This window comes from Podarcis filfolensis, assembly GCF_964270895.1.
Source record: "Podarcis filfolensis genome assembly, chromosome: 1".
In the NCBI taxonomy this organism is placed as follows: domain Eukaryota; kingdom Metazoa; phylum Chordata; class Lepidosauria; order Squamata; family Lacertidae; genus Podarcis; species Podarcis filfolensis.
Genome location: NC_139604.1, coordinates 77,257,388 through 77,270,609, shown reverse-complemented (window position 1 = coordinate 77,270,609; position 13,222 = coordinate 77,257,388). Strand labels below are relative to the sequence as shown.

Here is a 13,222-nt window from a genome sequence, read left to right as displayed (position 1 = left end):
ACTTAATAAGAGCACCCTGTGGCTTGCACAGAGAGGCCTTCTGTATGAGATCACATTTGTCTTTGAACCGGTAAAGATTTGCTTCATGTGTTACCGGTACTCTTTCCAGAAGCTCTTCCTGAGGGCTATATAGGCCGTGGCCTCACACAGAGTCAGGCCATTGGTCCACCTCAGTTGTGTGGTCAGGAGCAAGCCCCTAGCTCTTTGCCCCTTCTGTAACTTGTAACCAATAATCGTTTGCCTCACAGGATTCCCAACAGACAAACCACTGTAAATCGCTCTGAAAAATGATAAAATAACTGGTAGGTAATAGAAGTAAGTCTATGCCAGAACATTGTAGAGAAATACCAAGCTCCAAGTGGTTCATTTCACTTAAGCAAAAATCCAGAATGAAGTTCATTGCCCACCTTCCTCCAAATTGCCATCTTTTCTCTCACTTTCTGCGTAAAAGTCTGCTAGCATGATTTTGTGTTGTGTAAAAGTAAGAAAGCTACAACAGCAATAATGTCAGCAGTTAGGGAAGTTGCCTGAATTAACATTTGATTCTGTTTGAAACTGTTTCTAGAGGCCTAAATCAATAATTGCTGTGAGACAATTTTAAAGCTCCCTTATGTGTCAGCTGGCTTCTTGGTGTAGCTGTGGCTATTGTTTGTTTGAGTTGTGAAGTTTTTGTGGCTTTTTTCCTCCCCTCAGCTGGGATGACAGCAGTTCTGTCAGCAGTGGGATCAGTGACACCATAGATAACCTCAGCACCGATGACATTAACACAAGCTCCTCCATCAGCTCCTATGCCAACACACCTGCATCCTCTCGTAAGAATATAGATTCCCAGGTAAGGTTTCCTTTCTATAGCAGACATGTTTTAATAGTGTTGGAGGTATTCATTACCTTCAGTGCCTCATGAGCCTGTGTATATTGTTGCTTTACCAAAAGAGAATTAAGGACTTATTTCTTTTGAAGCCTCTGGATTTCAAGGCTGCCGTCCTAAAGAGTATACCCCATTCCATACAGTGGGACCTGCTTCTAAGAAAACATAGATCGCTTTCCAGATTCTGATGTTTCCTGACTGCTCCTAGAGATCAGAGCAGAGACACAACCAGGCTAGAATAATGAATTGTTGATGCCCCTATATGTTTTGGTGATTGTCATGTGCTTTTTAAAATTGATACAATATTTTATATGTTTGCTTATTTTATATGTTGCCCATGTTGTGCTACAGTAGGTGGCTTTCAGTAATATTTGGTATGCAGATTCTTCCTTTCTCTGAATGATCTTACATTGGTCTGGATAAATGAAAGAATTGCCTTAAACTGTGTGGTCAAGAGAGTATTGATTGTTGACCAAACATATGGGGGGAGCGGAGTAATACTAGACCATTCTGCCTACCTCTGCCCCCCAAACCCATGTGTTATCTGCACATATACAACTGAACATGCCAAAGGTCCATATTCAAGATTAGAAACTTTTCTTTTCTTTTCTTTTCATGGAGACTTCACTCATACATACCAAGTGTGAAATATACACAGACATCCTTTTCTCACGTTGTCACAAACGGAGGTTACATACAAGGCCAACTATTTTTAAATAAAAACACACTTCACCTATTGCAGTCTGTCTCAAGGCAGTGTCCCAGCACTGAGAGTTGAAAGACACAGCAACCTTTGTCTGTGCTGAGGATCGGTGGCTTTTCAGCTTCCATAGAAATGTAACAATTAGGTGCTGAACTTGAAAAAAGAGTAAGACCACACACATCTAACAAATAGTTCTTTTTCTTTCTTTGACACTGAAACTGTATAATCTACAATTAATTAAGGAATAGATTTTTAATTTAGTTCAAATAAAAGTGTAAAGATGATTACACTCTCAGCGGAAATGTAAACGTGTCTATTTAATGAAATGCACTATTATTTTCCAAGGTTGCATGTTGTTACTAGCTATCCAGTCTTTTGGCAGCTTTTCACAAGAAATTTATATTTAATGTCTGTAGGTGGCATTCTAGGAGCTTCCAGTGTTCCTAGCCAACAGATCCAAAAACAGTAAAGAATTTTGCATCAGTATGCAATTTGGAAGTTTTCTGTCCCCAAGATAAGCTGTAAGAATTTGCATTCTCTTTTGCTTTCCAAAGTGGATACAACCTGATTACATCTAAAACTTCTTTGAAGAATGCAATAATTTAGGGGTTTTCACAAGTCAAAGGCAATTTGTCCATGCTTTCTAACCGTTGCTGTTTCGTAAATATTTCTGTGCAGCTATTATTTCACTTCCTTCTTTTCTTTTCTTTTAATTGAAACGTGAAAATATTTTAATAGCAGTTTTTAATATAACAGTGCAGTTGCCATGAAGTGTTACTCTTTGTTCTCTTGCCATGAAGTGCATAGCTGTGGCTGCGTTAAAGAGTTTTGCCTCTAGTTGTGCATCAAGAGTTTTCATGAGTGTTTTAAATTGGTGGTGCCTAGTTGCCCCACACCCTAGAAGAATCGAGACACGGCAAGTTGAGGAAGTGTAACAATAAGAAGAGGAGTCCCAGATGCCAATCAGGGGCTCCCCACAAAATTCCTATGCAGTTCCTTGAGAAAAGCAGCTAGCACAAGCCCAGGCTGTGAAGAAGAGGGCAGGAGGCCACGCACCATGAAGATAAAGGAGAGCTAGTGTGGTGTAATGGTTAGAGCATTGAACTATGTCCCGGGAGACCAGGGTTCGAATCCTCACTCAGCCGTGAAGCTCACTGGACCAGCCACTGCCTCTCAGCTTAACATACCTCACAGGGATTTTTGTGAAGATGAAAAGGGAAGAAGGGGAACCATGTACAGCACCTTGAGCTCCTTAAGTGGTATATAAAGGTTAATTAATTATTTAAGGATGAGCAGGGGGAAGAATGACATTGATGAATCCAGTCAGTCTTGCCCTTCCTAACTGAGCATTCCAGCCCAGGTGAGCTAGCAACCCTTAACCCCAGGAGAAAACAAATCACATCTCTTCCTAGGTGAGGGGTGGGTGGGCCAAACCCATGCCTGCTAAAGGCAGAAGCACCATTGTCCCCACACCCCAAAAGAGGAAACAAGCCACAGCATGTCAGGGCAAGGTCATGTTTATTAAAATACAACAGTTTGAAGACCTGCAGAATAAAAACCAGTCCAACGGAGTAAGGGTTGCGGAAGTAAGCTATGTTTCTGGAGGGAAGCCTCTCGGCTCACCTCAGAGCATGTGCACCTTCACTCAGTTTGCCGAATTTGTATGATTACACTGTGAGGCTTAGCATCAGTGGGACTGTGGGTTGCATCTAGCATTTTCATTATACAGTGGTACCTTGGGTTAAGTACTTAATTTGTTCCGGAGGTCAGTTCTTAACCTGAAACTGTTCTTAACCTGAAGCACCACTTTAGCTAATGGGGCCTCCTGCTGCCGCTGCACCGCTGGAGCATGATTTCTGTTCTCATCCTGAAGCAAAGTTCTTAACCTGAGGTACTATTTCTGGGTTAGTGGAGTCTGTAACCTGAAGCGTATGTAACCCGAGGTACCACTGTATATTCAAGAATTGCACTCAACTGAACGAGTCCTTCTGTGAGTGCAGCTTCTCTTCCTTGAATGGAAATGGCTGCTGTTCATTGGGCAAAAGAGGGTCACCTTGTATATTTCCCCTCACCAGTGCACTCAGAACACTTATACGCCACAATGTCATGTTTTCAGGTGATACATTGCAGGGATGCTCCTCACAGGCTATTTGGAGGAGTGTAGCTGTTGTGGCAGAATTATTTTTTTTAATGTTTTATTCAAAAAAGGAAAATAAAGAAGCCTCTGTCATTTCACCCCTCTAAAAATATGGCAGTTGCTCTCCTTCCACATCTGAAAATGGCAGAAAATGCTCCCCCACCCATGAAACATGAGCCCAGGTCACCTTTAGTTTGTAAGATCATGCCTCATGTCTGAAGAAAAATGTTGCCTATTTTGCATTTTGAAATGCTTTATTTATGTAAACAGGGCAGGAAATAAAAGGACCCACCCAGCAAGATAAGGAATAAATAGAGTGCCCAAAGACACAGATTCTCCCAGCGCCTGCAATTTTGGGTTCCCATATGTGTAGCAGGTTCACAGCTTTTTCAGCTATTTTGGCATTTGTGGATGTCATTCTCCATGTGTGGGATTTGAATTGCAAATCATTTCGGATGGATGGTGAAGCCGGTGAAGCCAGTGCAAGTGAAACAAAAGAGTGCAGATAAAGAATACATCCCAGAAAAGAGTCCCTTCCCTTGGTCATCATACGAAGAAAAAATAATAATATTGTACTTGAAGGGTCCTAGCTTGTAGCATATGTTTGGAGGAAAAGGGGAGAGAATTAATTGTGAGGAATAAATAAACCAGGCTTTTGGGAAATTCTAGGTAATCACAAATTTAAATTTAGTCATCAGATGTGAAGCATTGCCACTTCTGAAAATTTCTCACCTCAGTTGATGATAAAGTTAGAGTGAGGCTGTGGGTGTGCAGGAAGCACACATTTCAGTCTTGCGAAAAGCTGCCTCTTCATACTCCACAGATCACATTGCCAGTAAGGCGATAGGAAAGCAGAACAAAGGAAGAAGCTCACAACACAGATTTGAAGTGGGTTCCTGTCTTGCAGTAAAAGATATTGTGAGGAAGCTCAGGATGAATCAGTTGATTTCTCACCTTTATAAATCTTATTTTTATGTCCTTTATTTAGTGACTTTTTTGCTTAAATGCATTAGAAATGAATTTACAGAAAATGTGATTTAGCTTAATTATTGTTTGTATTTAGAATTGATTTAAAAAAAAATATTGTAAAGGAGACAAAAATAGCTAAGTAAAAAGTCCTTAGTGAGGTCTTTAAATAATTAGTGAAGTTTTCAAGGGTTAAATTTTTCATGCTGGGGGAAGAAAAAGTTTACAAGTTTATGATTTTTTCTCTTCAGACTGATGCTGAAAAGCATTCCCAAGTGGAGCGGAATTCCTTGTGGTCTGGCGACGAAATCAAGAAATCCGATGGTGGCTCAGACAGTGGTGTGAAGATGGAGCCTGGGTCTAAATGGAGAAGGAATCCCTCTGATGTGTCTGATGAATCTGATAAAAGCAATTCGGGGAGGAAGAACACAGTCATTTCGCAGACGGGTTCCTGGAGACGGGGCATGTCAGCTCAGGTTGGCATTACCACGCCGAGGACAAAAACGGCAGCCACCTCAGGAACTTTGAAGACACCTGGAACAGGTGAGGAATGCACAACCAACAGACAAACAATGCAGGCCAAGAATTTGTGCAGTTAGAAGAAAATTTCCTCTGTCAGGATTTCAACTGCATTTTGATCTATGCTTGTCTTTGATGGAGAACTGTGCAATAAATCTCTGCCCTTGTGTACCAGTGCCAAACTGAAAAGGTCCTGCCAACAATGATGTCGACTCAATAGTGTCTTGTAACTGGGGTGAAATTTTCCTCTTGAATGGATGATGTATGTGCTTAGCAATAGAACTCATATTTTTTTGAAAGTGTAAATAAATCTGAAGGCACTTTTGAAAGCTTAGTTAATACCAGCTAGTTATTTTTTAAAATCACAATCTACTTAATTAGAAAACGTGTCGTAAGTTGCATATGCAACCTATCGCCTTGCAATCATCATATCCAGCTGTGATAACTAATTGTCCCTGCACGTTTCTTAACACTGCATCCCATTGCAAATGAAATATAACAGGAGAAACTGAGTGTGTAGGCACCTTTAGCCTGGTGTATAGGTACTCTTAATTTAAAAGTAATTTTGAGGTTCTAAATCAGGGGTCTGCAAACTTTTCCACCAGTGGGCCGGATCGCCCGCGCATGGGAGTGTATGCACCTGTGTACATGCATGCCCGCCCGCTGCTCTTTCCCCGCGGGTTTTCGGAGCCATGGCAAGGGAGGAGATGGCGTCTGCGGCTTCTTATTGGCTGCAGAAGCTTCCTGCGGCCAATAGGAAGCCGTGGCTGCATCCTGGAAGTCAGCCCCGTGCAGAGCTAAACCGGTGCACCGTGCTGGTTTAGCTCCACGCGGGGACTGACCAAGCAGGCGGCAAGGGCCAGGGGCCGTTTAACGACCCCCATGGGCTGTGTCTGGCCCATGGGCCGTAGTTTGCCAACCCCTGTTCTAAAGTAAGTGCAAAACTACTACTGTGAAACAGTAGCAGCACAGGCCCTCTGTGGCCCAGATCACCCACAATGCCTTGCACTTAGGATGCACCCCCTCTTCAGAGCAAGGGAGAGTGAGAGTACCAGGGCTGCTGGCATGTTTGTATGGACAGAACAACTTTAAACTAAGAGATGGGGGTGAGGAGAGGAGGGGTGTGGCTGGAGGGGACCACTGTGGTTGATGCACTGCCTTGCCTCATTCTTGCACAACCACCTCCAGTTGCCCCAATTTTTCATACCCTAGGGCAGGGCTTTTTTTCACCTGGAACTCAGTGATACTCAGTTTTGACACCTCTCAGGTGGAGGTATTCATGGTTAGTTCCGGCACCTCATTTTCTAGAAAAATAGCACTGCCCTTGGGTAAGTGTGGGGAACCTTTGGACTACCGTTCCTTTCGTCTCTGGCCATTGGCTGTACTTGCTGGGGCCAATGGGAGTTGTAGTTCAGCAACACCTGAGAGCCAAAGTTTTGCCACATCTACCATAAGGATACCATGCTCACTTGATTTGAATCATTGGACCCACATGCTCAAATTTCACTTTTAAACACAGCAGTTATATTATCCTGTCATTCCTGTGCATAGTGCTATTGATTTCTAGAAATTAAACAAAGTTAGAATGCTTCCACATACTCATGTGTTTCATGTTTTAAGCTTTTTCATCACTTCTTTATACTAATGTGCACAGCGTTTGGTACCATGCAATATTTGAACTTGCTTTCCATTTTTTCTAGGAAAAACTGATGATGCCAAGGTATCGGAAAAGGGTAGAATTTCTCCCAAATCCGGACACATTAAACGTTCCCCATCAGATGCAGGACGGAGCAGTGGTGATGAATCAAAGAAACCTTCTGCAAATAACTCTAGAACAGCAGCTGCTAACACAAATGCATTTGGATTTAAAAAACAGAGTGGGTCAGCTGTAGGCATGACCATAATAACAGCTAGTGGGGCAACTATCACTAGTAGATCAGCTACTCTGGGCAAAATCCCCAAGTCATCTGGACTTATGGGAAGGTCTACTGGTCGGAAGACTAGTGTTGATGGCTCGCAGAATCAGGACGATGGTTACTTAGCCATTAGTACTCGAAGCAATCTTCAGTACCGGAGTTTACCCAGGCCCAGCAAATCCAGCAGCAGAAGCGGAGCTGGCAATAGATCTAGCACCAGCAGCATAGATTCCAACATAAGTAGCAAGTCAGCAGGCTTGCCTGTTCCTAAAATGAGAGAGCCAGCCAAAGTTGCCCTTGGGAGCTCTCTGCCAGGTTTAGTCAACCAAACAGATAAAGAGAAAGGGATCTCATCGGACAACGAAAGTGTAATCTCTTGTAATTCTGTTAAAATGAACCCAGCATCTCAGCCGGCTTCAAGTGCATCCCAGAGTGCTCACCAGCAAGGAGTCAAGTACCCAGATGTAGCCTCCCCTACCTTGCGCAGGTATGTAGAGCTTATTCAATTGACCAGTGCCTGAAAGGAGTTCAGAAGGTTTTGGGGGGGGGGTTATATTCTGACTTTGACATTCTTGAAACAGAAATGATGGTGATGATGATGATGTATAGACAGCTTCATGGCATAAAGCCATAAAAGCAGTGTATAAAGTAAAAACAGAGTGAAACACTGAATATTCTCTGGGAACGACTTTAGCCACAATAAATCCTCTGTTACACTGCCATTCTGGATGAAATCCAAAAGATCACCTCTTCTGAAAATGAAATTTTCCTTTCCTTTTGTAAGAAGAATACACGTTTTGCATGCCAGATTTGCTAAAACACCGTCATTGCAGACCTGTTCATAGCTAGAAACAGTAATTCTGGTGATCCTAGCTAAGATTACATATACTTTGTAGGTGTGCTTGGTGCCCATTTCCTCCCCCTTAAACCCCCCATGGGCAGAGGGAAATCCTAGAATGACCTTATTTGATCCAGCATTTAGAGACAGAGGTGAACATAGAGGAAAGGGGGAAGCTATCACACTTCATTCAGATCCAAGTCAGCATTAGTATGCCTTACTCATTGGTGCACTGACACCAGTTTGCCTATTCTGAATGCAGGTTATACTGTGTGGATGTCCATCTACACACAGTATAGATCAGAACGAAATAATCTCTAATGTATCCTGTTAATTTGACAAATAAGGATTTCTCCCAAATGTGTTTGAGCCAAGTAAAATATGAAAAAAAAAGTTTAAACTCAAAGGTTCTTAGTATGTTTCCTGACTTTCTTTCCTTTTCTTCCCTTCTTCAGACTTTTTGGTGGAAAGCCAAGTAAACAAGCTCCCATCACAACTGCAGAAAGCATGAAAAATTCAGTGGTCATCTCCAACCCACATGCAACCATGAACCAACAGGGGAACCTGGATTCTCCTGGCAGTGGCATACTGAGCAGTGGTGGTAGTAGTCCCCTTTATAGCAAGAATGCAGACATGAACCAGTCTCCATTGGCTTCTAGTCCCAGTTCAGCTCACTCGGCTCCTTCCAACAGCTTAACCTGGGGCACTAATGCCAGTAGTTCTTCTGCTGTTAGCAAGGATGGGATTGGATACCAATCTGTTAGCAGCCTGCACACCAGTTGTGAATCCATAGATATTTCACTCAGCAGTGGAGGCGGCCTGAGCCACAACTCGTCCAGTGGCTTGATTGCAGCTTCTAAAGATGACTCGCTGACTCCCTTTGTTAGAACCAACAGTGTAAAGACAACATTGTCAGAGAGGTGAGATTCCTCCCCCCCCCCCAGAAGACCTTTGTGATACATACTGTGGTATATGTAATCGGTATCTTAATCATGACATGTTTCACTGTGAATTATTCCCACTGAGTTCAAGTGTCGTTCAGGATAACTTATTTTTGTTCAGTTTGACATTCCTATGAGGTAAATAAGGATTGATGGAGAAGTTGTTGTGCAAGCATGAATTAATCTAGGGAGTTCAACAGATGGCTGCGATCACTGTGCCTGTCATCCTTTATAAAATCTCTGTTAACTATGGGCTCCCAAACATATATGATGAAAAGTGCCTAGATTTTCAGACGGGTGAATAACAAACCACCTCATATATGAACTGGGTCATCACAAGTCTGATTTCACCAGTGAGAACTATAGCCATGAATAAGAGGCTTGACATAATGTGGCAAACATGCTTTATTTCCTGTCAAACCATACTTGAAAAGAGCAGCATGCCTTGTCGTGTCCATCCATTCGATGTGCATCCTGTTCTGCCATTTAGATCTCAGCTAGGATCACATCAGTACATTACTTTTCAGTGCTATATTGGGCCAATAAATTAGTGTAGGTTATTATTTCATAGATCAAGGCATAAGAACTCAACATAAAGCATAGTGCCCGAGACATAGGGAGAGATGTGAGTTGGGAAGGATTTAGTTCAAATCTCACCTCAGCCACAAATTTGCTAGATAATCTTAGGCAAGCCATTATCAATCCACTTCATTCTTCCCTTTTTAACATGTGGACAGTAATACTGGCCTATTGGTAATTACCGAGATAATGAATGTTAAGTACTTTGAAATACTAGGGGCCAAACTACATATGACATTTAAAGTGCCGTTAAAATAAATGCAAATTGCATTATCTGGTTTAAGTAACAAATAATTAACTGGAACAGGACAGACCAGAATATGGAATTTAAGCCTCTGCTGCAGTCCTGAGAAAAGTCCTTCCTGTGTTGCTGGTATTTGATGTGGAGGAAACTATTCCACTATTGCCCTTGGAGGTTCCCCCCAAAGCAAATACCAACTTCAGAAGAGAGATTTTCTTTAGGATTGCAGAAGATGAAAGACTTAAATTCCCTCTTCATATCTACTCTGTTCCCATTAATTATCAATATGGTGTAATTTGTATTTTTAGAAACCTGCACATTAGCTGCAAAGATGCGTTTAATGATGTTCTTAACCTCACGTGTAGTTTGGCCCTGAGGTTTAGTATCTGTTGTTCCCTTCTGGACATATCCATCACAGTTATGATGACTTAAGTAATCCAGTTTAATTTTGTCACCCTATATTTATTTTGATTGCAAAAGTGAGCTATTTTCATTTATCTTACTTAGTACCACAATTTTGATCTGATGAGTAAGGGCAAGTTAGAAGGTAGGCACCAGGAGCTAAACAAAGACAAATTGGATATGTTTCTTTTTCTGGTATAATTGATGATAGTACGAGCTTTTTGTGCTATACTACTACTGCTGTAGCTATCTTACTACATTCACCTTTTCTTGCAAAAGAGATGTGCTGAGTCTTCTACAGAACGTAGGAATGATACAATTCCTACCCATCTTGGGCTATGGCAGCTGGGGAGGTTTGTCGTCCTAAATAAAAGCATTTTCACCAGAATGCTCTCACTTGTTGTCTGCCCTCCATATCCACCCCAGAAATAGGCAGACCCATGTATTTAGATCTTTCCCAGATCCATTTCAATGGTTGGTTCACCACTCAAAGCAAAAGTTGGGTTCTAGTATCAGCAGTTCCTCTGATTGTTTTGGCTTGGGAATGGCACCTATTAACTTCGTTTTATGGTCATGGATCTGCAACGGCATGCCAACTTACCCATTTGTTCAAGATCCTTGTCAGTTTGCATTCCTATGGAAAATGGTTCTCATGCAACCACTGTATGGATAAGAAACCACAAAACAAAGAAGTTGGAACTGACGTTAAATGTTTCTCCAGTGAAAACCACAGGAGTTGAAAGAAATTTTGAAGCTGTCTAACCCTGTTGTACACCTTTTTTCCACTTAGAACATTCTAATTTGCTGTGGCATCGTAACATACAAAAACTCTTTCCCTTTCTTCCTTTTGTGCTAATATTCCTCTCTCTTTTTGTTGTTTTTGTTTTTGTCTTGTTGGACTTTATTCTTCTAGCCCTCTCTCTTCCCCTGCTGCTAGTCCCAAATTCTGCAGAAATACTTTACCCAGGAGGCAGGACAGGTAATGCTGTCTCAGGGCAGTAGAATGCACAAACAGTCGAGAAGGTTCATTTTCACACTTGAGAAGCCAAAAGTGTATTGTGCAAGACTGTGCTCAGTGAAGAGTGTGTGTGTTTCACTGGGATGTGTAAACTGTCACTCAAAATACATGCCAGTGAGAGACCGTTTTACAGCGCTGTGTCCCAGTTTACTCTGGGGAGAGGCATGTGGAAAAGCTGGAGAGAGTAGCGGTTTTTCCAAGAACAAAATGAACCATCTCTTTAAAGTTCCATAATTTTATGTGCCAGCGTAAACTCTCACTAGCATTTCGGCATTCTGGTGGCATGCTGCTTTCCCTCACGTTTCAGGCCGTATCACCTTTTTGTCTTGATCCCTCTATCCCCCACCCTTCCAGCGTGGCTGAAATATATTTCCTGTTACAAGTTGCTCACCCATTTTAGCTTGTGGGGTGGGAGAGGGAGGATCGTAGGGGTGTGTGTGTGTGTGTGTGTCCTTGTAAAAATGAATGCAAGGAAGCATTCAGTCAGAAGTGCTGTTGCTGTCATCTGTGCTTTGTTCATCTGACACCAGTAACTGATAGAGAATTAATTCTAACGCTTCTATGTCTCCTGCACGGGTACCATTTCAGATTTCAGTAGGTGGGGAAACCTTTTCAGCTAGATTGAAAGTCTTGAGATTGGAGAATCCAAGATTATTATTATTAGTTTGTTTAAAGCAGTATATTTTAAGAGCATTTGTTGCAACTGCTTTTTAAATGACTCATACAATGGCATTATCAACACACACCTGTCACACCTTATTTAAAGCAAATGTATTTGTTGCTATTGGTGGCCCTTGTGAGAATTTATAACAGTAGCCATTCCTACTGTGTATAGGATGACAGGAACAATCACATGTGATCTGGACCACAGTAGTACCCTGGTCTCCTGAAAGTAGAAACCCAGATCCCTGTTGGTTGGTCATTTGCCTAGTCACCATTTTCAGTGGTGTGCATTTGTTAGAGATAGAGATAGAAAAAAAGATTGTGGCCATCTGTGTCCTAAATGCATTCATCTGAGGCATACACACTTCATATTAAAAGCTAGCTTCTTCCAGCCACATTTGTGGAAGAGAAACAGGAAGGTCACTGTGTGATCCCTATCTTCAAATCACCATGAAAAGTCACATAAAAGTAAAATGCTGCTTACACGCAGTTTAGTGGTTTGAGGGTCCAAAGTCTTCATTTTGCATGGTCCCTTGTGCATGTTCTGTATATAACACAACCCACACGTGGTAAGAAGGTTTTTTGCATGTCGGCTTGGCAGGGGCTCTCGTTATCTTTTCCAGTACCATGGTGCAGCTGTTTTAATAGTGAATTCTCCTCTCTTTCAAGCTGATCTTTAATCCTCCTCTTTCGTTCTTTTCTTCTGAAGTTCTTTTCTTTTAACTTTTCTACAGCGACCCTCATCTTGATAGGAACACTTTGCCTAAGAAAGGACTCAGGTATTGGTGTTTCCACATAGCATAAGCAGTTTTCCATGTGGTTTTTGGAGCTTTGCTTTGTGTGTCTCTTGTGGCCGTCAGTAGTGCTGGTGGTGGTGGTGGTCTCAGCTTTTGCAGTGCCTGGCTGCAATCTCTTCCTCCTTCCTCCCTCAGCCTCTTTGAAGCAGGTCATTGCCCCCTTTCCTTTACCTTACATGCTTCTTTCCATCTGATAACTGTCTCAGCTTGAGCAGGGACTGCAACAGTAGCTGGCTGGCTCTTCGAAAAGCGCATCTCACGAACCATCACTGAGCTTGATTTGCAAGCAATAATTTGCAGCTTTTACGACCAAAGTAGTAACTAGTTGAAGTTATTCTCACAGTGTAACTTCTGAAATGCAGATCAAGAGGAATTTAGAGGTCATTAAAAATGCACATTTTACAATACAACAGTTGGAGCTATACTAGTACTTTAAATACAAAAAAGTATCAAACCAATCAGGTGCTCCATAAATGTCTGCTTCCAAAACATATAATACATATGATTTGACATTAAGACAAATTACACAGAAGAATATGTTTCTTTTGTAAAGAAAGTAGACTTTAAACATGTTTACTAGGTTTGCTAGGTTCATTAACTTGAATACAACAAAATGAAAGCGCTGAACTCACTC

The 13,222-nt window shown here is 41.8% G+C and overlaps 1 protein-coding gene across 19 annotated transcripts in view; it reads left to right on the top strand.

The window, feature by feature from the left end:
* The window catches only part of NAV2 (neuron navigator 2), a 523,517-nt gene that overhangs the window by 463,593 nt on the left and 46,702 nt on the right, over positions 1–13,222 (top strand). For 10 of the 19 annotated variants that reach the window (XM_083593842.1, XM_083593844.1, XM_083593827.1 and 7 more), the window contains 6 exons: positions 694–832; positions 4,926–5,217; positions 6,894–7,596; positions 8,403–8,867; positions 11,024–11,089; positions 12,526–12,570. In XM_083593842.1, coding sequence (XP_083449968.1) covers positions 694–832; positions 4,926–5,217; positions 6,894–7,596; positions 8,403–8,867; positions 11,024–11,089; positions 12,526–12,570 — 1,710 coding nt within the window. The remainder of the gene's footprint in view (positions 1–693; positions 833–4,925; positions 5,218–6,893; positions 7,597–8,402; positions 8,868–11,023; positions 11,090–12,525; positions 12,571–13,222) is intronic. The other 9 variants (XM_083593840.1, XM_083593841.1, XM_083593830.1 and 6 more) reach the window with 2 other exon arrangements.